The following is a 23,393-nucleotide window of genomic DNA, read 5'->3' on the forward strand; positions in this document are numbered from 1 at the left end:
ATAAGACGGGGATTACAACCGTCCTGCCCAGGTCAGGGGATTTTCCTAAGACTCAAATGGGCACTGTCAGGTGAACGCATCTCCTTCCTGCAGACCCTGGTTCTCCCTGGAGGCGGTGGCCCTTTTCCGTCTGGGCCGAGGGGAGCCAGGCACGCAGGCTTCAACAGCAGGGCCAATGGCACCGCCAGAGGAGGGCCCAGGTTTTGTCTGTGCGCCCTCTACATCCCAACTGAAGATTCCATTTTCCCGGCGCTACAGTCCCATCAAATCAGGGACTTCCAAAGGACAGCGCCAACCGGCTTTATAGGCAGCAAGCACCTGGGCAAGGGGGCCAGGAATTGCCCCCAGGGAAGGTCTCGGGCCCCGTGTCCCCAGAGGTCGCCGGCCCCAACACCACTTACTGTGATGGCCAGGGTCTCATTCTTGTGGTCAAAGAGCATCTTGCCAGAGTAGGCCCGCTGGGAGAGCAGGTTGTCAAAATACAGTTTGCACCGCAAGGTAAGACACCTGAAGGGAAGAAACCACCGTTCACACAAGAGATGCCATGGGCTGCCTTCTCCAAGCCACAGGCCGGACCCTCAGATTTGGCCCCGGGGACTCTCTGTTCTAGGGCACAGCCTTGGAGAACCCAGGCCACAAGGGGCCACAAGAAGACTTCAGCTGACGATTTTTAGTTTTTCATTTTCATTTGAGATTTTACTAGGGAACATTACAAAGTCTTATTAACTGAACAAGGTGGAGGTGGGAGCATTTCACGGACTCTGGGTTCCACCTGAATTGCTGACACGCCACCACAAACCCCAGAGCTCAGAGGAGGACATTTCCCCCAGGCAAAGGGGAGAAGGGTCTTTTCTGTTCTCAGTCTCTCCGGGGGCCCTCCCCCTCCCTCTGGGGCCCATTCCCTGGGCTGAGTGCAGCAGGTGCGGCCCCTCAGGAGTGGTCATTCTGCTGCAGCCCCCATCCCTTCAGATCCCTGTTTGGTGACCAGCCCTGTGCCCCGTGGTGCTTCAAGGGGCTGGTCTGGGCCCTGCATGTCTGTGTTGAGTGCCGGCTCTTGGGACCGCCCATTTTCTCTCTAGGCAGTAGATGTTTATAAACTCAAGGGGGAACCTGGGCATTTATCCCGGAGTGTCCTCCCTGCCCCCCAAAGCATGGACCAAGTACTGAAGTGAAGGCTTGAGAGACATTTCTCAGGGACAGGGCAGAAGGGATGGACCAGAGGATCTCAAATTCCCTAAATTTAATTATTGTAGGAGGTCTCCTTTGTCAGGCTGGCTTTCTCTCCTGACTTTTTGCTGCCTTGGCTTCAAAGCTTCCCCATTAACTCCTGACCAAGAACAAATCCCTTGGCCTCTGGGTGCTTCAGTTTCCTCACCTGTAAAATGGGAGTCCTTACCTCAAAGGTGTGCAGCAATGACTCCCACGAGACCATACACAAACATGCACACCCAGGGCTTTGTAAGCCAAGGAGGGTGGCGTGCGCAAGGAGGCAGGCGCGGTGAGGCACGGGGACGCGTGTGCGGTGAGGCACGGGGGCCGCTCACCTTCGGAACTGCTGGTAGGTCTTGTATCTCTGGGTCATGATTTCATTCAGTAACTTAATGAACTTTTTCAAGCTCTTGACTTTGCCGTCGAGGTCCTGGTAGGTCTCTTTGGCCTCCTTGTACTGCCTGGGGAATGGACAGACAGTGAATTCTGAGTGAGGAGCGTCTGCGCCTTCAGGGTGCCCCAGGGCAGGGGCAAGAGGCCTCCAGGGGCCGTCCCGGAGCTGGGCTCGGCACAGGGGCTGCCAAGGTCCACGCCGGATCCCACCAGGCACGGCCTCCTCCCCGCCCGCACTCACTACCACCAAGCGCCTGAGACAAACTGAAGAATCACTTAAAGATGAAGGTGAGCATCAGCCAATAGGAATGAACGTTTCAGGAACAAAGAACAGAAGGAGCTGGCGGTGTCTCTGAGGACCTCCCTCACAGGCTATCTTTCTGTTGCTTTCCACTGACCGTCACCGGGCTGTCCACGGAGCCCTCGCGTCCTTGGCACGAGTGTGGGCACAGGACAAACTGTGCCCTCGGTTCTGCTTGGCTCTCTCTGATTCCACCTGCTCCGTCATTTCTCACGGGGTCATCGTACGCCATCGCACACAGACATGAAAATTCTGAGGTCTCCTGGGCTGCAATCGCTCTTTGCGTAGACAGGGCCTCTCTGTCTTTCCCTGTCTGTCTCGGTCACCTCTCCGAGGCAGAATCAGTCTTCTCCCCCGCCAACCTGGAGGCTGCAAAGGCACTCCTGTTTCTGGACATGGGACTGACCTTTCTGCCAAGGCAGACAGGAAACAAGAGGGAGCAGTGTCCCGCGTCACCTCCTTCAGGTCGCGCCCAGCCCTCACCCTGGCTCCACTCTGCTGCAGCCCCTGGATTCCTGATTAGAGCCTCGAGCCTAGCGTTTCACGCCCAATCAGGCCAACTGGTCCATTTGAGGAGAGGCCAGCCAAGGGCCGCCAGCAGACGGCTGGGCATCCAGTGGCCTGGAGTGCAAGCAGAGTCCCCAGGAGCTGACCAGAGACACAGAGCCCACAAAATGAGACCCATGGAAACCGGACATCTTCTTGTGCAGGTCACAGTGAAGCCTCAGGACAAAGGCTCAAGCTGGCCGGACGACGGCAGCTCAGGAGAGTGCCGGCGGTCAGTTGTGACCCAGTGGCCCACACATTTGTTACAAAGCCCATTCACTGACAAAGCTGGGGTGGAAGCCGGTGGGCAGGGCCCCGACAGGTCAGAAGGAACGGCTGAAGCCAAGAGGAGACAACTGAGCACAGAGAGAGGTCATGGTATAAACCGAGACGCCCCCATGCCACAGTGAGAGGCTTTCATGGAGCCGACGAGCTCGGTAGGAATGAACAGGCCTGGAACATTGCTGCTCTAGGAGGGGATGCCATCACCGGCTCTCCCTGCAAGCCCAAGAGAGCACGCCAGAGGCTGGCGGCCACCAAGGTAGCAATGCTCGTGACGGGGGGGCTGGCCACCACTATGGCACACTGTGCTCTTCGACAGGGCAGCCACCCCAAGGACGCTCTTCACTCTTCAAAGGGGCGGCCACCACAGCGGTGCTCTTCGAGGGGCGGCCTCCGGGGGCAGCACTCTTTACTGGGGTGCCTCGAAGGATGAGGGAAAGGAGGCCAACGAGGATGGTGAAGAGAACATAGGCTATCTAGCTGGGAGAAAGCTGTACGGGAAGGAGGAGGAGGGGACGGACAGACCTAAGGACGGCTGTCTTCAAATACTGATGACAAAACAGACCTAGGCCTGGGAGGAAATTACAAAGAAATCAATATTCTCCAAGTATAAGGGAAAACTTTCTAATAATTAGAGCTATTTAGAAAATTCCCTTAGGAGGTAATGATCTCCCTAACACTAGCAAGTGTTTCCCTAGGAAGATATTTCTCATTTAGAGTCTAATAGGCCAGTCATCAAAATGCTGGGTCATTTTTCCAACACAACCCGTTTCAGTAAAATCGAATCCCGTTTAAAAGAACAGATTGGGGCCACGGCATCCTGGTCAAGACTTTGATCCAAATCAAGAAGATATTACGTGAACATAACAAGGCCAATCCCAAACAGCTTTCCCTGCCACTGAAGAAAGAATTCACAAACCCTAGGAAGGAAATCAATTTTCATAGAAAGGAAAAAATCCCAGCCACCTGCTCGGAGGCAACCCCAGGGGCAGCTAGATAGAGCAGTGGATAGAGCTCCAGCCCTGGAGTCAGGAGGACCCAAGTTCAAATCCGGCCTGAGACACTCGACACTTATTAGCTGTATGACCCTACCCTGGGCAAGTCACTTAACCCTGACTGCCCCACCAAAAATTGAAAAAAAAAATAAAGAAAAAACGAAAAAAAGAAAAGAGAGCTGAGGAGGCGGGAGAGAGCTGCCTGTGGGACCCCTCAGGAATGTCAAGGAGACAGGCAAAGGGCCACCTGGGAAACGAGACCTGTGACAGCCCAAGGGTGCTGCTGTGGCCAGACCTGAGCGTGAGAAAGAAGGAACCACAGCATGAGCTGTGACGAAGGTGGCGCTCGGTTACCTGATGATTTCCTCCCTGTCCCCATGACTGTCGCTTTCCGTCTGGATCTTGTGCCTCAGCCGGGTAATTTCTCTGTCAAGAACGGAGGCAGTTTTCTTCACTTCCATTCGCTCGGGGCAGATCTTTTTGGCCAGAGCAGTTTTCTCCTAAAGCAATTAAAGTGCAGTTTTGCTCAGTAACAGACTTAAAAACTTTTCCCCGAATCCTGTTGATGTAAACAAGGCCTTAGGAGACAAAACAACTCCATTGCCTGTGCCGACCCAGCAGTGACTGTGATGGAGGCAGAAACGTCAGGCAGGGGCCGGGGACTCTGGACGAGGAGTCCAGTGAACACCAGAGTGCCGTGACATCCCAACGACCGCGTGTGATCACCGGAAAGACGCCTTGGCATGGGCCCCCTGTGCCCTCCCCTCTCGCTTTATCCGTGGCTGTTAAGGGATGGCTCTAGGAAGGGGAGGGAAAGGTACTTGGGGAAAGAGAGGTAATGTAAAAAGCAGTTGATAAAAAAAATAATCTTTGGAAAAAGCATCCCCTCCGCGACTCCTCATTTAAAAACGCTACCATGAATCCACACCGCTCTCCTCCGGCACAGAACCACCAAGCTGTCCCAATGTTAACGGCCCACTGAGGCAGCCGGGAAGGCCTGCAGAGCACATGCTCTCCCTTGTCTCATGGGAGCCTCCCGAACCTGGGGCTCACACAGCCAGGCCCTCCTCGGCTCTCCGCCTACTGCCTGATGCCAACCCCCCCTGCCCCTCCACCGGGGTCGCTCCTCCGTCTCCTCCCCTTGCCTCTGCCCGGCTACCTGTGTGAGCCTGAGCTAATTAAGCCTCTCAGCGCTCAGTTTGCCCATCAGGAAAACAAGAGGGCTGAAGTAAAGCAGGGAATTAAAAACTCTTTTTCTGGATGACTGTTTCTTGGCCACAGCTGGGTTTGCCTGCCCCTCACATGTCGTGGGGGCCTTTCTGGGCTTCTGTCTCCCTCAGGCCCCTGCCCAGCATGGGGAAGGACTGTCTTTTTACTTGCATTTGTAGCCCCAGAGCTTAGCACAGTGCCTGGCATACAGAAGGCGCTCAATAAGTGCGTATGGCTAGCCAACTGAACTGCCTCTGTAATCATCAGCTTCTTATTGTACACACAGAAAGCCGTCCTTCCGAGGCGGGGCGCCTCTCCCCTCGCCCGGTCCGGAGGCGCACAGGTGGGCAGGTACCTCAAGCTCCCTCTCCGTCTGGGCCAGCTCCTGTTTCTTCGCCTGCAGAGCGTCCATGTGCTGCTTGAGCCTCTCCTCATAATGGTGCAGCGACCGTCTCTGGGTGTCCACCTCTGCATAGGCCTGATCCAGCTCTTCCTGTTGGAGTAAAAGCTGAGTGAATGCCAGGGCACTGCCCGGCCCTTGTGGGCACAGAGACCAAGCAGACAAGGCCCTTCCGACCTCCGCTCGGCGAGCTCAGGCGCCTCAGAGAAGCCGACAGGCACAAAGGTGGGTACGGACAGACAAGCTCGGCCCCAAACCAGGCAGAGGTAAGCCTGGGGGACCAAGGAGGGGGGCGCCTGCAATAGGACGGGGACAAGGTCCCATCCCTGGCGGGGGGAGAGGCCATGGAGACACAGCATCAGCTGTGGGGCCCAGACCTCCGCAGCTCCTCTCGCTGGAGAACCACAGAGGGGAGCCCCCAGTTTCCAGCTAGCTCTGCTGGGTTTCCACTCCCCCATCAGCCTGGAAGCCCCTTGAGGGCAGGGGCTGCCACCTTCTCAGTTCTATCTTCAGGGCTCAGCGCAGCACCTGGCACGTAGTAGGCTCTCGATAAAAGTAAAGTGCATTGGATGGTACCATGTCCTAACTGCACCAAGCTGAGGGAGAATGAACTGAGGGGTGACTGGAAGGATGTGCTGCCCCCAAAAGGGGAAAGCCCCGGAGAACCGTTGGATGGACAGGGGACGTGATGCCTGAGGTGGCCTCAGGACAGCCGGATCAAGCCCAGGCCTAGGCGCAGCCAAAGAGACGCTAATTCAATCCACGGGAGCTGATGAGGTCACAGAGAGAGAAGAGGGCCCTGCTCCGAGTCCTGAAGGCTAGCCACGGTCAAGGGGCACAGATGTCACATGTGTGTATCATACAAATGGTGGACACGCAAGAGAGGTGGGAGGTGGGACGGATGGTCAGATGGGCAGGAGGCAGACCGGGGGACATCATTGAACCCAAACCCACAGGAAGAGCTGGCGAAATGAACGCACAGGGATCCAGACAAGGCCGGAGAAGAGGCCACAGCTAGTGACGGTGACCAGAGAAGGAAAGATGAAGCTAGGGGAGAGAGGGAGAAAGGAAAACCAGGATGCGGCCTAAGGAAAAGGGAGAGGAGCCTGCTGGGAGGCAAAGAGGCCGGATCTCACTCCCCCAACCCTCCAAGAAAAAAGGGCAAATGAATGTGGCAATCAGGAAGCTGCTGGTGAGCTTGGAGAGCACGACCGTGCAAAATGGCGGCCTTGGCTTCACTACTGAGACCTGGAGACGGATCCCAGGAACCACTAACCTATCCTCACGGGGCAACTGTGACTGATTTCTGACCCCATGACCTCAGAGCATTCCCCTGCAGGAGTCCTATTCTACCCCCCCACCCCCACCCCGAGAGCCCCGCCCAGGCAGGAAGAAAATGGTGGTTGAAGGGAAGTCTGATGACTAGAAAGAAACGGATTAAGCTCATGTCCCAGAGAAGGCAGCAAGAGCAGATCTTTCCATCTGAACATGGCGACATTATTGGAGGGGCAGGGTGTCAGAAGGCACCGCTGTTTCCCAGCCCCGCCTGCCACTGGATGACCTTGTGAACATCCCACCCGTCTTGAGGCTCAGTGCCAGAGCTTTACGGTACCCTGGGGCAGTGTACTGAAGAGAGCATCAGATCTGGACCCCAGGGCACTGGGCGCTAATCCTGGCTCAGCCCCTTTTATGTGGGTGGCTTGAACAAATCATCCTCTCTGGCCTCCGCAGGGGCTAAACCGGAAGCCAGCGTCCCCCCACTCGCAGCTCGGGGGCCCCTGCTTCCTAAATTCTCTGACGGCAGACACACCCCATGGACATGAGGTCCAAAGACCCGAAGGCAACACCACAAACCTTCACGGGCTCCGCTGATTCAGAAACCTGATGGATTTTCAATTTGAAGTCTTCGTACGTCTGCTCGGCATCCGTTTTCTGCTCTCTTAAATTCTCCATTTCTTCCTTTCGAACCTTCATCTCCTCCTCCACTTCCTTCATTCGCTTTCTAATCTCCTCATCTTCCTCCTCCTGTTCACAAGCGGAATCAAGAAGGGCATTTCTGAATACAAAAAACGTGGCACTGCTCACCCAAGGGGACGAGGACGTGCCTCTGGCAAACGGCAGAGAGCGGGCAAAGAGAAGGGACCGGAGGGAAGAGGTGAAACGGGTCCAACCCGGCTGGCGGAGGGACCCGAGCACAGGATGAGGCAGGAGGACACAGCAGCCATGCTGGGCTCCGTGGGCCCAACGTTTGATGGCTTGTCTCATTCCACAAACACCAGAAGGACACGAACGCGGGTGGGCAGCAGATGCCCTGGCGGAGTGCGTGGAGGGGGCTGAGAGACAAACACGGACGCTCTGGGGCCAAGGGGCCTTGTGGGCAGTGCAGGGCCAGATCCTAGCTGGACAGCGGCCGAGGGAATCACGTGCCCACGAGAGAACAACCACTCCAGCCCAACGGTGAAGCCCGCCTGAAAACAGAGGCTGCGCGTTCTCACCAAGGTCGAGATGTCCACAGACTGGTTTTCTTCTTCGTTCTCAAGATCTTTTATTTCTACAATGATTTTTCTTACTTTAATCTGAAAGAAAAACATTTAGGATTTTTTGGTCAACATATTTTTCAGACTTAGGTCAGTTTCCAAAAAGTCATGGTAACCCCCCCGCCCCGGTCTGTCCGTCCCAGAACAGCCCCCATGCTGGACAAGCCCCAAGGCCAGAGATGTCTCCAACCCCTAAGAATCGGCACTGGGCTCCCTACGTGGAGTCCCAGGCCCCCAGACTCCTGACAGGTCTCATTTCCTGCCCCCTCCTTCACACCATTGGACCCCCAGATCCCTTCTATCAGGTTGAAGGTTATTTCAGGGCACGCACGCAGACCTCACACATATAAAAGTACATGGAAACACTGTTGTTGTTGAGTTGTGTCAGACTTTGTGACCCAGTTTGGGTATTTTTTGGGGGGAGATACTAGAGTGGTTTGCCATTTTCCTCTCTAGCTCATCTTACAGATGAGGAAACTGAGGCCAACAGGGTTAGTGACTGGCCCAGGGTCACAAAGCCAGGAAGCATCAAGCTGGATTTAACTCAGGTCTTGCACACTCGCGCCTGCCGCTCTGTGCGCTGTGGCGCCCCATAGTGGCTTCATACATCAACATAAATATGTACAAATGATCAACGCAAGCAGGTTTGACCTGCTGGGAGTCGGAAGTACCGGAGCTTGCTTCCTCCCTCACAAAACGGGGGCACAGAGAGACTGTGAGATTCTAGAGATAAAGGCGAACCTCGATGCAGTCAGGAATGTGAGCTTCTCTGACTAGAACAGAGCCTGGAGTCTACAAGAGCTGAATTCGAGCTGCGTGGCCCTGGGGTGAACCCCTCCTCAGCTGACCCCCACCTGCACGCCGAGGCTGTCCGCGTGAGTGCCCGGCCTGAGTCCCTCACACGGCCCCCCGGAGACCCCCGGAGCCTGGCGCCCATGGGCGGGGGCCGCGGCTCTCACCCTGAGCTCTTTCAGATCCCGGTGATGGCTGGTGACCAGTTCCTGATTCCTCTGGAGGTCACTCTCCAGGGAGCGCAAATGCTGCTGGAACGCAGCCAGCTGCGCCATTCTGTTCTCCACCTCTTTCTCCAAATGGCTGCAGGAGGAAAGAAAAGATGACAGTGCCCCAGCCTGGTGCTCAGGCCTTCCTGAACCATCCATGGGGAGCCCCGAGCCAGGCCCTGGGCAGGTCTGTTCACTTGTGTGCGACTCTGGGACCCCACGTGGGTTTTCCCGGCAAAGACACTGGAGCCGTTCGCCACATCCTTCTCCAGCTCATTTCGCTGATGAAGAAATAGAGGCAAGCAGGGTTGAGTGACTTGCCCAGGGTCACACAGCTGGAAGGACCTGAGGCCAGATTTGAACTCAGGCATTTTAGACACTAGTCCCACTGCACTAAAAGATCAAAGGGAACCAGAATGCCCTCAGGGCACTTCCAGTCTTCTTCCTGAAACTGCGCAGGCTGGTCAGGGGGCCAATTTGCTGCCTATCAAGCACCCCCTTTCTCAGGGTATGAAGATGTTCCCCCCTCCAAACCTGCCACAGTACGAAGCTTCCTCCTCTCAGAAAAGGAGCGAGCAAATTCAAAGCAAATGCAAACACCAGACAAGCCTGTTTGCTACGGGCAGGGAAGGGAAGCAGTCTTTGTTCCCCTCCCCCTCTACAGGCAGGGCTGTGACCACCTCGGGCCACCTGTCCAGGGCGCCCTCCCTCACCAACCTGGGCTTGCAGAAGGCAGACAAAGAAGAAAGAAGAAAGACACGGTGACAGAGGACGGCACCACCTGTGTGAGAGAGACCCTTCCGCTGGAGAGCAAAGTGTCCAGGTGGCAAGGAGAGCCAACTTTGCACTGTCTGTCCAGAGCAGGACGTTCACTACACCCCTGTCATGGGCCAGGCAGGGCACTGGCAGGCTCCAGCAACCTCCAGCAGCCGACTGTGAGCCGGCAGGAGGAGACATCTACGTAGACCAGTAAATACAGCAGCCAACACGTAGGCTGAAAAAGCCTCTCTGGGGAGAAGAGGATGATCAGGAGAGACTGGGATGATGGGGGCAGGATAAAGGAAAGGAAGACACCCTGACTGTTCCAACAGGAGCTGGTCCCCAAGCCCGGAGACGCTTCTGAAGACGCCCAACAGCTAGTGCGTCATCGAGGGACAGCCCAGCTCCTGGGCCACTGCTCATCTTGGAAGCTGTGGAGAATGGCGAAGTTGCTCAGGGAGTGGGGAAAGGCAAAAATGTTCAGATCGTCCAAAGAGGAAAGAAAAGGAAACATGCAAATTAAGCAGATTCAGGCCAGAGTGCTTTTAATGGACCCCTGGACAAATTTCAGACAAGTCAATGAACAAATGTAGCAAATACAAAAGGTCATGCCAGACTAAGTTCATTGTCTTTTCTGGATAGTTTCTTTTTTTTTTTTTCTTTAGGCAACTGGGGTTAAGTGACTTGCCCAGGGTCACACAGCTAGTAAGTGTCAAGTGTTTGGTCCGAGGCCATATTTGAATTCAGGTCCTCTTGACTTCAGGGCCGGTGCTCTATCCACTATGCCACCTAGCTGCCCCTTCTGGACAGTTTCTAAACTGTTGGGGGAAAGCTGAAGACAGAGTTGCCCTGGGTTTCCAGACATCTGACAGTCCTGTGTTCTGCTTTGTGGGAGACCGACTGATTCAAATAGTAAAATGGCGGCTTGGAATGAGTCTCCAGGCGAGTGCCCCAGGAATTGGTACATCCGTGACTCAGAAAGAGCAGAATGGAGCACGCACGGCACCAAGGGGAGAGGTCCCACAGGCTGCCAAGCTGGGCCACCCTTCAGAAGATGAATTCTAGAAGGGACAACCATGAAGTCTTACATGTAGAGCAAAACTGAGTGGTGGGTCTGCAGAAGACCCAGGGCTTCAGCGGGCTAATCATCCCATCTCACAAGCTTTCAGAAGTACCTCCTCTGTGTTGGGCATTGGGGGCACAAAGGAAAACAGAAGATGGCCCTTAGAGTGGACCACCAGGCCTGACCATCTGCCCACCTCTCTGCCCTGTGCTGCCCTGGCACCGCCAAATGAAGCACTTTCATAATCTAGGAGGTTCAAGGGGTCTCGCTGACTGCCAAAGCCTCAGCACCTTGAGAGCAGGGGCTGTCCACTTTTCCCATCTGTCTGCCCAGGGCTTAGCCCGGTGAATGAGCTTAGCAGAAGCTTTCTCAATCACGCTGTGGTGTGTGTGTCCTGGCCCACCCACACGTGCAGTGCTGGGCACCCATTTTAGAAAACCCCTGGCCAACAGGGGGCCTTTGTGCCCACGCCAGACAAAGACCAGGCAAAGGATGAGGAGAAAAGACAAGTGCTGGCGGGACATGAGCGCCATCTTCAAGCATGCTGGCCCCTCGGGGCTCACCTTGGGGCAAGAAGGGGAGGCTGTCACAAAGAAACTTAGGCATAAAGGGCACAAAAGCCTCACAGCTCCAGGAGGGCCCCCTGGCACAGCTGGCTGCCTAGGAAGGGGGCAGTAGGCTCCCTCTCTGGGAGGACAGGCCAGAGAGAGAATTTTTTCACATGCAGACCGGACAAGACGCATGGCCACAGTGGTCCTAGCCAAGGCCAATGCCTGTGGAGCTCTATGAGCATGCTCATCAGAGATGTTTGTGTCCACGTCTCTCTTTTAAAAACGTAATGAGTTTTATGAACATCTTCCATTTCAGAGGCATTTCTGCACTCCCCATCCCCACCACCAAGAGCTGAATCCTCTCTTGGAACAAAAACCATTGAGGCAAAAACAACCACTGAAGACGACGTGCATGACACTGTGGGCATCGGCTGTCCTTCAGCTGTGTGCGACTCTCCAAGACCCCGTTTGGGGTTTTCTTGGCAGAGATCCCGGAGTGCTTTACCATTTCCTTCTCCAGATCATTTGACAGATGAGGAAACTGAGGCAAATCAGCCTAAGTGACTTGCCTGGGGCCACACAGTGCTACTGACTCCAGGCCTGGCACCCTAAGCCCCGCAGGGCCCCCAGATGCCCCTGTTAATGAAGCACTAGCCGTGAGCCAGGCACAATGGCCGCGGGCGGGCGCTGGGGAGGGCAACACAAAAGGGTTTCCTGGACCACCCCTCCTCTCTGGGGTAGCTTCCTGACTCTGCTACCCACCTTATTTCTTTCTCGACATCCCCAGTCAGATAGCGAGGCCTCGTTCTTTCCGATGAGTAATAGCGCCGTTCAAACACTTGGTCACCTTCTGCGGTGAAAGCTTCGTTGCAGTTCTTGGGGGGTTTCTGAGACTGCATCACAGCACGTGCCACTGGGCTGCTCTGAAAATGAGAACGGCACAAGAAACAGTTGTCATCAGACGGCCCGGCCCAGCACCAGACCACTATGTCCAGGGCATCAGCCAGTCCTTCTAAAACAAAATGAAGCCCACCAGGGCTTTGTGAATCGGGTCGTCTATTCAATTTTACTTAAAATGTTTATGAGGGCTAAAAAGTCAGCTTTCAGCGAAGGACATGTAGATTATTCACAACAAATCTTACATTCTAACTCTCATAAACACTGTACTTAATAGTCAAATGACATTGTATCCTAACCAATTTAAGTAAGTCTTTTGCTGATAAAAAAAAGAGGAACATATTTTGGTCCAGGGTGAAAATGAGTTGGATATTTACACTGTGGAGAAAAAGTGTAACCAAGTTTCGAGAAAAGACAGACCAAGTCAATCGATAATTCTGAATGAGTTTGAAGACAACACAGTGCCGACCCCAATCAGTAGGAAAAGGGAGGAGGACACAAGTTAAGGAAGGAGAAAGGCAGGCACTAAGGTAAGCCCTCATGCAGGTGTCTAGGATGTCATTTGCTATTCTCTATTAAACCCTGTGATGCTCCCCATGAGCTGGCTGAAGACAGGGGCGGGGTCATCTGTCATCTTTCAGCGATGGACCAATGGCCAGGGACCGAGGCCACCCGAGAAGGGCTGCTAAGAATGTGCTTGGAGTTCTGAAAATCTACTTGGTCGTTCAATGGAAGGGGAAGGAGAAAACTGCCTCTGCCTGTCTACTAGACAAGATGCCAGAGAAATCACAGGAGACCAGATCCAGTCCAGCCAGGGACGCTCACAGAGACTGTCTCAAGAAGTCCACAAAAACCAAAGTGACCTCGGCGTGACGAGGCATCCCTGAGAATGGGTGGGATGACCCCACGCCTGCCAGATGGCTGAGGAGACGAGCCGGACATAAAAGGAACAGGATGGAGAAAGGGTGAGGAAGTGAGCCAGAGGGCCATCCTCTATGGCTGAGATACACTCGTGGTGGAACATCCAGAAACCAGAGGAGGATGTGAGCCCGATGGAGGTGGCAGCAACATGGCGACCGGAGTACCCGAAGACGAGGCTCTTCACGAGTCTGCCTTCAGAGCACGGCACCGGCCTGAGGAGGGGTTCAGGGATCTTGTTCCTGCTGTCCCCCGCCCCCCTCCACCAGCACAGCGTCCAACCGTTTCCTGACTGGCCTTGATGATAATGTCATCCTTCAAATGGTGGCTAAATCATTGAGGGGAACTTCCTAATCTGGATCTGATTTTTACCAACAAGCGGGGACTGGCTTCTAGGAAAGAAATGAAGGCTGTGAGATAGAGAGCGAAGGTAGGGCCAGTGGGAGACGTACCCGAGATTGGATGTGGGGACGAGTGAGATCCTATGCAGGCACAAAGACAAAACCGACCAGAGACGACACACAGAGACAGAAGACATCAAGAATAAATTCAAAGTAAATTCAAGGTAGCTTCAGGAAGGGGATGGTTGCAGATGGGGAGATGAGGAAAGGTCTGCTGCAGAAAAGCGGTGCCTGGGCTGAGTCCACCAATGAGGGACTCTCTAAGAGAAGCCGAGAAGGACTGCCATTCCAGGATCACAAGGATAACACGCAAGAGAAGGAGTTGCACAGAAGAAAGCTGGAGAGGCAGGCTGGAAAGGGGTGGAGGTGAGGAAGACCTTTCAAAGCCACAGAGGAGTTTCTACACTGTCCTGCTAGGCTTACTGTAGAGGTGCAAAATGGTTAGAACTGAGTTTAAGGAAAAAACTGGCAGCTTTGTGGAGGACAGATTAGTGTGGGGAGACCAGAAAGCAGAACAGATTCTTGTAAAAATCGTCTCAAAGAACGCAAAAACTCAGATTAAGCTAAGGACAGCAGACTACTGAAGGACAAAAAGGGTTCTGTCTTACGCTGTCAGGGGAAAGAGGGTTAAGGAAAGGAAAGAACTGCCATGGAGGGAGGGGAATGGGAGGAAAAATTGAGGAGGCAGGGGGGGAGTGCTGTGGTCCGCCCTGTGCCTCAGTGCAGCACTCTGGCAGCGGCATGAAGGATGGACTGAAGATGCAGGGAGGGCAATGGGGAGATTAGGACCATGGTCCATGTGGTGGAGGGGCAAAGGGCCTGCACCTGGACAGCAGCCACCAGAGGCTGGGGGAGAACCAAAGATGTCTTCTACAACATGGAAGACAGTGGTACCATCAACAAAGGCACAAGAACCTGGAAAAGAGGAAGAGCTGGCAATGGGGGGTAAAGGATGACCCAGGAAGCAGTCAGGGTTGGAGATACACATCTGTATCAAGCTGTCAAGAGAAGCTGGGACTGGACCAAGGACAGAATCTCGGGCAGGGGTGTGGACACCCATGCATGGGGAATGGCCAGAGAGTGAAAAGCAAAGCCACGAGACTGAACCGAGCGGCAGTAGCCAAGGCCAAGGGAACCAAGGCCAAGGCAGGAGAGCATGGAGGAGGAAGAGGCTGTTAGCAGGGCCAGAGCCATACATAGGTAGGTCAAGGGTGGCCCCTGCCCTCGAGGAGCTGCCTCTAGAGGCCTCGGGCACAAGATGGGCCTTTGGCTGAGCCGGGAGGCCAAGAGCAGGAAGGAGAGAAGGAGAGGGCGTTTCAGACCCGGGGGTGGCCAGTGAAAACACGTCAGAAGACGAATGGGGTGTGTGAGTAATGACAAGGAGACCAGTGTCTTTGGGGGTGAGAAGACTAGAAGGGCAGGACAGGAAGTGGGAACAATTTTATATTGGACCCTGAAAGTCACAGGGACTGAATTTTTCTGAATCAGAGGGGTGGGGTGCACACCAGCAAGAGGGTAGGCATGGAGAGAAGGCCTGCACCAGGCCGGGGGCAGCATCAGAGGAGACAAGAGCATGTGTTCCAGAGATGTGGCAAAGGGAGGAAGGACAGGACTTAGCCACTGATTGTACACAGAGGATCAGAGGAGACAGGTGGCTCAGTGGACAGAGCATCAGGCCTGGAGTCAGGAAGACCCGAGTTCAAATCTGGCCTCAGACTTACTAGCTATGTGATCCTGGGCAAGCCACTTCAGTTTGCCTTAATCTGGAGAAGGAAATGGCAAAACACTCCAGCATCTTTGCCAAGAAAACTCCACATGGGGTCACAAAGAGTCAGAGACAACTGAACAAACCCTCCCAGGTCCTGGCTCAAGGCTCCCGGAGTGGATGGTTCGACTTGGTCAATTTAGGTTATATAAGTCCACTATTTCTTGTACTGGTAACTTGGGCATTTTATATTTTTGTAACTATTCACCCATTCCATTTAGAGTGTCGATCTTATTGCCACGTAACTGGACAAAATAATTTCTCGTTCTTTTTTTTCTATTTGACGTGAATTTGGTCTTTTAAAAATAAAAATTAGCTTATGTTTTATTAATTTAAGAAATAAAAGGGGCAGCTAGGTGGCGCAGTGGATGGAGCACCAGCCCTGAAGTCAGGAGGACCTGAGTTCAAATTCGGCCTCAGACCAAACACCTGACACTTATTAGCTGTGTGACCCTGGGCAAGTCACTTAACCCCAACTGCCCAAAAAAAAAAAAAAAAAAAAAAAGCTGGTTTCATTTTTTCAGTGGATATTTTTGCTTTCAGTTTTATTCATCTCTTTAATTCTCAGGATTTTATTTTAAATTTTGAGGTTCTTAATATCTAGGGTTTTTTCAGTTGTGTGCCCACTTCAATGATCTATTCTTTCTCCCTTTTATTAACGTAAGGGGCTAGAGACATAAATTTTTCTTTAAGGACCGCTTTGGCTCACTCCCAAGAATTATGGCACGTCGTCTCTTTTGTAATCTTTAATGAAGTATCTATTGTTTCTTTGATTTCTTTTTTAACAATGAATTATTTAGGATAAAGTCAGTCTTCAATGATTTTTAACTATTTATTCAGCGGCTCTTTATAGAATGTAATTTTTGTTGCATCGTGGCCTATAAAAGGTGAGTTTAATATTTCTGCTTTTCTGTAGACAGTTCTCACTTTACGTAAGTTTGCACTAGGAAATCTGACTCGCCAGTAGGTGGGAGGGAGACAGGACTTCAGCTCCAGGTAGAAGTGGCAGCAGTAGCAGCGCCAGTCCAGCTTCATGCCAGGGGTCCTCCACTGCAGGCACTGAAGCCGCTCCAGCTTCCTGAGCCACCAGTGGAATGGTCTCTTTACGTTAAGTGAGAACTGGATGTACTCTTCCGTGAGGTTTTTACACTCTAATACACTGTCAGTTTTTGTAAAGGTGCCACGGACAACTGAGAAATATGTATACTTCTTCCTATTCTCATTCAGCAGTCACCAAAGAGTTGTCATATCTAAGTTTTCTAAAATTCTATCCTGCTCTTTAATTACTTTTTGGTTAGATTTATCTATGTCTGACAGGGGTACACTGAGTTTCCCTAATATTGCAGGTTCTACCATCTTTTTCCCTTAACTCATTTAGCTTTCCTTTTAAATTTTTAGATCCTATATTATTTGGTATACAAATGGTACATAATCATAGACACATATTTAATATATAATTATATGCATGTGTTAATAACATACAAGTACGATGATAAACTTGGTATTGATATTAATTCATTGTCCCTGATGCCTTTCAGCAAAAAGCAGTTTTCCTATTTATCTCTTATAATAACATCTATTTTTGCTACTGTCTCCTCTGTGATCAATGGCTATGCCCCTGCCTTTTTACTTCAGCTGAAGCATAACCGATTGTGCTCTAGCCCCTTACTTGAACACTGTATCAATCTTTCAAGGGTGGTTCTTGTCAACAACATCTGGCTGGATTCTGCTTTGTAATCCCTTTTGCTGTCTTCTTTTCTATGGGTGAACTGATCCACTGATACTCAGGGTTCCCCTTTGCTAATTCTGCATTTCCCTCCCTCTTCATTGTAAAGGAGAAGAGGGGGGAGGAGAGTTCTTGCTCACCAGCTGTGCCCTAGATTTGAGCCTGTCTGCTCTCCTGGGTTCCTCTGTTTTCATCCTGGCTTTTCTCACTCCCCCATCCCCGCTGCTTCACAACCCACCTTCTAGAGTGAGTTTGTTTCTCTCAGCACTAATTCCCCCCTTACTCTACCCTCGCTGACCTCCCCCTGTTCTCTACTTCACTCTTGCCCCACTGCCTTACTTTCCTGCTAAGTAAAATATTTCTGCACACTATTGTGTGTGTGTGTTCTTTCCTTTGACCATTTCAGATGACAAGTGAGCCATAAATGAGTTCTAAAAGGAGGGAAAAAGAGTTAGGATCAGATGGATTTAAAGTGATCCTATCAAACATTAAAGAAAATGCAATTCTAATATTTCATAAGCTATTGGCAAAAATAGAAAAGGGTGTCCTACCAAATTCCTTCCATAATAACAATATGGTGTTAATGTAGAAACCAGAAAAAAGTTAAGACCAATACCCCTAGTAAATAAAAATATTAGCAAGGAAACTGCAGTAATATATCACAAAGATTACACATTATGACCAGGTTGTATTTTATACCAAGAAAGTTGGGCTGGTTCAATACTAGAAATTATCAACACAAGCAATCATAGTAATAACAAAAACAAGATCACATGACATCAATCAATACATGCAGAAAAAGCGTTTGACAAGATACAACATTCCCTCCTGTCAAAAATGCTGGAATGTACAGGAATACATGGAGAACAGCTGGTCCAGCCGCTCGGGAAAGCCATTCCGAGCGACGACCAAAAAGTCCTTCAACTCTGTACCCCTGGATCCAGGGATGCCACGACTAGGCCGAGACTCCCAAAATGTTAGAGAATAAGGAAAGGACCTATGTGTACACAAATATTTACAGCAGCGCAAAGAACTGGAAACCAAGAGGATGGAGATGAAAGAACACTGTACGGTGAGAAACGAGGGCGAACCGGCAAACCATGTGTGAAGGGACGCAGAGCAAAGCCAGCAGAACCAGCCCCATTCAGACAACCAAGGACAGACTCAGAAAGATGAAAAGAGGAAGCATCCTAAGCACTAGTGTGCGCCAAGTGCTTCACAATGACTATCTCACAACACTGGGGAGGTGCTATTTTTACCCCCAAGTCACAGTTGAGGAAACTGAGGCAAACAGAGTTTAAGTGGCTTGGCCAGAGCCACCAAGTGTCTGAGGCTGGATCTGAACTCAGGTCATCCCGACTCTAGGCCCAGGGCTCTGTCTGGCTGCCTCATGGAACACGCGCTGCTCATCTCCCGACTGGGGGAAGGACTTGGGGTGCAGGTGGAAAGGGAGGCTTCCCGGACACGGCCAACGTGAGAAACTGCCTGCCTCTAACAAGAGTCGTGTTTTTCTTTCTTCTTCATAAAAGGGAAAAAAGGTGGACATGAGTTGATCGAAAAAACAATTTTTTTTTTAGAGAGAGTCCATTCTGCGAGCAAATTCAGCGGGTAATGGGGCCCGCGCCAGACTACAAGCGGCTGAGAAACGCTGGGCACCGAGCGGGGGACAGCTCTCTGGAAGGGTGTGTCGGAGAAAGGGAAAGATGCAGGATGACCAGGTAAGAAGGGGTCACCTGAGGATGCGAGATCTGGGCAGCAGGGACGTACCACTGAGGCGGCGGCCACTGGAGATGGGAGAAGCAACAAATGAGGAGCAGGAGAGAAGCTGCCAAGTTCTCTGGAATGGCAGCCCAGGATGAGACCTTGAGTGAAGATGGGAGAAGGGAGAGAGGTCCAGGGGGCAGCCTGTGGAGAGGAGGGGCTATGGGCACATGGGATGGTTCCAGAACAAGGAGAGGGCACAGAGTAGCCACTGGTGGGGGGGCTGATGTGAGACAAATCAGAGTTATCTCCCTCTTTGCTAAGGGGGAGGTCTGCAGTCTAAGTGGAACCCAAAGAGGCTTTCATGAGCCACATACCTCAGGCGTCCTTGGACTGTCTCGCCCTCGGGGCTCTGTGAATAGAACACAGTTGCCCATACAAATCACTGGCTTTTCCTCCCAATTTTCACTCGGACACCTCTCTGCCCCTGCCAGCCCTTCCTGGCCAGTTAGTAACCCTGCCTGAGGGCACTATGCAGTGGAAAATGGGCACGGGAACCATCCAGGGATACTGTCACTGTTTCACAAAGTCCCAACCTTTCTGTGTCTGACAAACATGACGGATTGGGCCTGAGCGGCTACGGTGACAGGACGTCTGCGGCCAAGCGACGCAAGGATCCGGGGTGAGTGTAGGCCCCCAGACTGAGGATGCACGGGACACTCGCTTTGGTCACATGCAGAATTATCTGTGTTTGACCACGGGCAGTTGTTCCACTAGTGGCCAAAGAGGGGCAGGTTTTCTTGGGCAACAGTCCTCACCCCCCTTGGTCTTGTTCCACTGAGACAAAATTAGACGGGCACAATCATCATCACACAATGAGAGTGGTGAGGTGGACAAGGGACACGCCTGGCCAATATCTCATCACACAACGAGGGGTGAGGGGGATACGGGACACATCTGGCCAACATCTCGTCACACAATGGGGTTGAGGGGGACACATCTGGCCAACATCTCGTCACACGATGAGGGGTGAGGTGGACACGGGACACACCTGGCCAACATCTCATCACACAATGAGAGTGGTTAAGAGAAAAAAGGACACATCTCACCAACCGGATGGAACGCTGAGGATGTGTGGTCTTACTTTAATTAGCAGCACGGTCTCTATTCTCCTCATGTCAATCAAGCTATTGGCCACGACTGCATTGTCTATTTCTAAAGCCGTGAGCACTGTGGGAAACTCCGGGTGATAAGCCGCTCTGGGAGGGAAGAAGAAGAAAGTCAATGTACTTGTCCCGTCCTGAATGGTGAAAACCCCTTTTGGATGACAAGAAGAGGCAGGTAGTTCCTGGCCCAAACCCCTCCCCAGGGTGCCAGTCAGGTAGATACTGGGGGCCGGCCATCCCCATCGCACCAGAGATTTGTGCATCAACAAGGAGAGTGTGGCGGTGAGGCATGACCAGGCAATGGAACTGTTAGCATATGCTAGCCTTTCTTGGTGTTATATCGAAGACAAAGAGGTCCGTCACGCAGGTGGGCCTAGAGTCAGCGAGACCCAAGTTCAAATTCTGCCTCACATACTTAGTAGCTGGGAAAGTCATTTAACTTCTCTTTGCCTGGGTTTTCCAAGTGCAAAATGGAAACAATTAACAGCACCTCCCTTTCAGGGTTGTGAGGACTGATGAGATCAGGTTTGTAAAGTGCTTAGCACAGTGCCTGACACTTATTCCCGTCTCCTTTCCCTCAATATCTCAAATTATTGACTAGTGACACCAATTTTGTGCTTTTTTACCATGAAGAACAGATTTTTGGTTACATAATAAATAAACACTAATAGGAATATTAAAATTCCATTGACTTGTAGAAATAAGCACAGGTTCAAAACTAAAAAAAGTAATAATCACCCTGAGCCTAGATTGGAGTTTCTGAAAAGCTTCTACACAGAAAATTACAGGAATACATTCTTTTAGACTATGAAAGGTAAAAAGACAGATTCATAATCCCATGCTTTCTTCAACACCATAAAAGCTGAACAAACTTAGCTCAACAGAATCCTAACCTTTTCCATCCCCTAAGGACACATGGCTAGTTAGCCAGACTTTCTGGGTGTTCACAGATTGACCTCATTCAGACGAGGGAAGACTTCTGCCCCACAGACTCGGCATCAGGTTCTGCTAATGACCACATCACCCTGGGAAGCTCAAATTCTCCCGCAGCTTCCCACCCGAGGAATGTCCAAAAACCCCTTCCCTTAATTCTATCACCCCTCAAGTCAGGTCTTAGCCAAGTGAAGCCAATAGTCACCAGAAACAGCCCACCAAGTATCCATGAGAAATGGCATAATAAAGCGTTAATCAAAGGAAAATGAGAGATTCCCATCACTCTCGTATGACCTTCTAGTGGTTAGACTATGGAGTCATTGCTATTTCAGCAGCCCACAATCATGCATTAGTCACACAGAAAGAGCCAAAGCTGGCCCTGTTGTGTGAATGCCTACAGAGAACTCAGGAGAGGCAGGCGCCTGCACGGAGGTCGGAAGAAGCGATACGAGGACACCCCCAAGAACTCTGGAATCGATTGTGTGACATGGGAGACCCTAGCACAGGACCACTCAGCATGGTGCGCCCACATCAGAGAAGGTGCTATGCTCTAGGAGCGAGGCAGAAATTGTAGCAGCTCCAAAGAAATGTGAAGTGCACCACTTCAGAGAGCCCCCCTCAAATGTTCCCACGGACTATCTGTGCCCGACCTGGGGCAGAGCCTTCCAGCTCGCACTGGTCTCATCAGCCGGTCGGACACACTGCACCTTGACCCTGACACCGCGATGTTACCGGTCCTTCGATCCTCACAAGGACCCTGGGAGGCTGGCACTATCAATACCCCCATGGTGCAGACGAGGAATGGTTCAGTGACTTGACTAGGGTCACCCGGCCAGCGTCTAAGACCGTATCTGAACTCAGGTCTCCCTTGTATCAAGGCTAGCACGTGCAACGTCAGTCACCTTTACCATGGCGGCTGGCCAGTGGGTGGCGGGACGCCTTACCTGCGCGTGACGTCGTACACCTCATTGCGAAACTCAGAGACGATGATCTGAGGGCGGGAAGACGCCGGAGGATAGAGATTCTTCATGAGCCCCTGGAGGACGCGCTCGTCTTTATAGTTGTGACAACAAAAGGCAAAAATGAGGCCCTTTAAACAGCACTCGATGGCCAAGGCGAGCTCGGGGTCCCGCAGGCGGATGCAGGCGCCTAGAGAGAGGGCGTCAAGCTGTTAACGGACAACCGCAAATCCCACAGCACGTGGGGCAGAGGCGCAAGGGGGGAGCCCGCCCTCGGCCCAGCGAGATCCCAGGGGTGCGTCGTGTGGGGGTGGAGAGACAGGATGAAGCACCCGCTACCGCGGCTGGCTCCCAAGCCAGCCCAGATCTCGGACGCACGACCGACACGAGCAGGGGTCCGTCGTGTCCCAAGGTGAGCCGCGCCCGCAAACCTGGATGGGGAAAGGGTGGGGCCTTGCCACCCCACACGCTGCAGGCTCTGAGGTGCAGCCGCCCCTACCTAGCGGGCCCACGGGCTTGCGGGTGAACTGCCCCTTCCTGTGGGCCTCGTCGATGGCTTGCAGAAGGGCCGGCACCTGGGAGCCGAACTGCTTCAGCCGATTGGTCCTGGTCTCCTTCAGGTGGTGCAGGTGCTTCTGCTTGGTGCTCAGCATCTGCTTCACGTCCGCCTCTTCTCGCCTAAACCAAGGAGACGGCACATGACACGAGGCATCCTGCGGGCCCGGGGGGACCGCCTCACGGCTGCGTGGGAGCCCCACTACACGGACCCTGGAGGAGAGGACACGCTCCTTGACCCTCTCCCCCTCCTTGCTGCCGAGCGGGAGAAACCGCACTGGACTCGGGTCCGGGATCCGGCCCCGGGTCCGGGATCTGGCCCCAAACGGTCAAGTCACTTTGACTGGAAAGTCCTCAGTCTCCCCACCTATGGAATGGGAGCGGCTGGATTAAGGGTGTCTAAGAGCCCTCTGGGTTTTAGGGACTCTACAGCTGGGTGAGGTCCAGAGGTCGGGGGGGTGGGGGCAGACTGAAGAAAGAGGCCTTGAGGACCCCAGAGCACGGGAAGGGTGTCCAGGCCTCAGCCCGCCCCCGAGGCTCAACGTACATGACTCTGTAACGTTCCTCTTTGTCTTTCTCTATGGCTTGCTGGAAACACTCCATCTCCCGTCCCAGTAAATCTTCCTGATCCTGATAGCTCTTGATCATTTCATTCAATGCGGTGATCTTTCTCTGTCTTTCCTGCCTTGCTGGCTCCAAGCTCTGATCAGCGCTGCGGGGACCAAGCAGGTGGGGACACGCCACGTGAGCCCCAGCCCCGCCTGCCCTCAGCCCCGGCCCCCAACCCACAACCATGGCCCATACCTCCTCTTCAGCTCCTCAATCCGGCTCCTCAGCTGCTCCCCGTCCCTCTCCAGGCCTCTAAATTCATTACGGCAGCGATTATGTAATACCTGACACCAAAACATGAGGCCCACGTGAAGGAAGCAGGGGCAAACCGAGCATTTCCCTAGAAACCTTTCAAGGTTGGACATGACCACAAAAAGGGTCCCAAGAGCCCTGTGCCTCCCAGGCAGTGACAGCCCCAGGAGACCAAGAGCTGCCCACCCAGAGGGCCCCCAAGACAGCGTCCGAGGATGGCCCCCAAGGAGAGCTCCCAAGATGACCTCTGAGGACAGCCCCAAGA

At 52.7% G+C, this 23,393-nt stretch overlaps 1 protein-coding gene across 2 annotated transcripts in view; it reads right to left on the reverse strand.

Moving 5' to 3' along the window:
• Positions 1–23,393, reverse strand: part of SMC6 (structural maintenance of chromosomes 6) — a 55,795-nt gene that overhangs the window by 2,877 nt on the left and 29,525 nt on the right. The window contains exons 13-25 of one of the 2 annotated variants that reach the window (XM_027855620.1): positions 23,072–23,160; positions 22,815–22,979; positions 22,212–22,390; positions 21,698–21,902; positions 19,799–19,913; positions 12,009–12,169; positions 8,832–8,967; positions 7,831–7,911; positions 7,190–7,360; positions 5,291–5,428; positions 4,081–4,226; positions 1,545–1,670; positions 402–507 (exon numbers count right to left, since the gene is read on the reverse strand). In XM_027855620.1, the coding sequence (XP_027711421.1) occupies positions 402–507; positions 1,545–1,670; positions 4,081–4,226; positions 5,291–5,428; positions 7,190–7,360; positions 7,831–7,911; positions 8,832–8,967; positions 12,009–12,169; positions 19,799–19,913; positions 21,698–21,902; positions 22,212–22,390; positions 22,815–22,979; positions 23,072–23,160 (1,818 nt within the window). The remainder of the gene's footprint in view (positions 1–401; positions 508–1,544; positions 1,671–4,080; positions 4,227–5,290; positions 5,429–7,189; positions 7,361–7,830; positions 7,912–8,831; positions 8,968–12,008; positions 12,170–19,798; positions 19,914–21,697; positions 21,903–22,211; positions 22,391–22,814; positions 22,980–23,071; positions 23,161–23,393) is intronic. The other variant, XR_003568559.1, reaches the window with a different exon arrangement.

This window comes from Vombatus ursinus, unplaced genomic scaffold, assembly GCF_900497805.2.
Source record: "Vombatus ursinus unplaced genomic scaffold, bare-nosed wombat genome assembly UNPS02010980.1, whole genome shotgun sequence".
NCBI lineage: Eukaryota > Metazoa > Chordata > Mammalia > Diprotodontia > Vombatidae > Vombatus > Vombatus ursinus.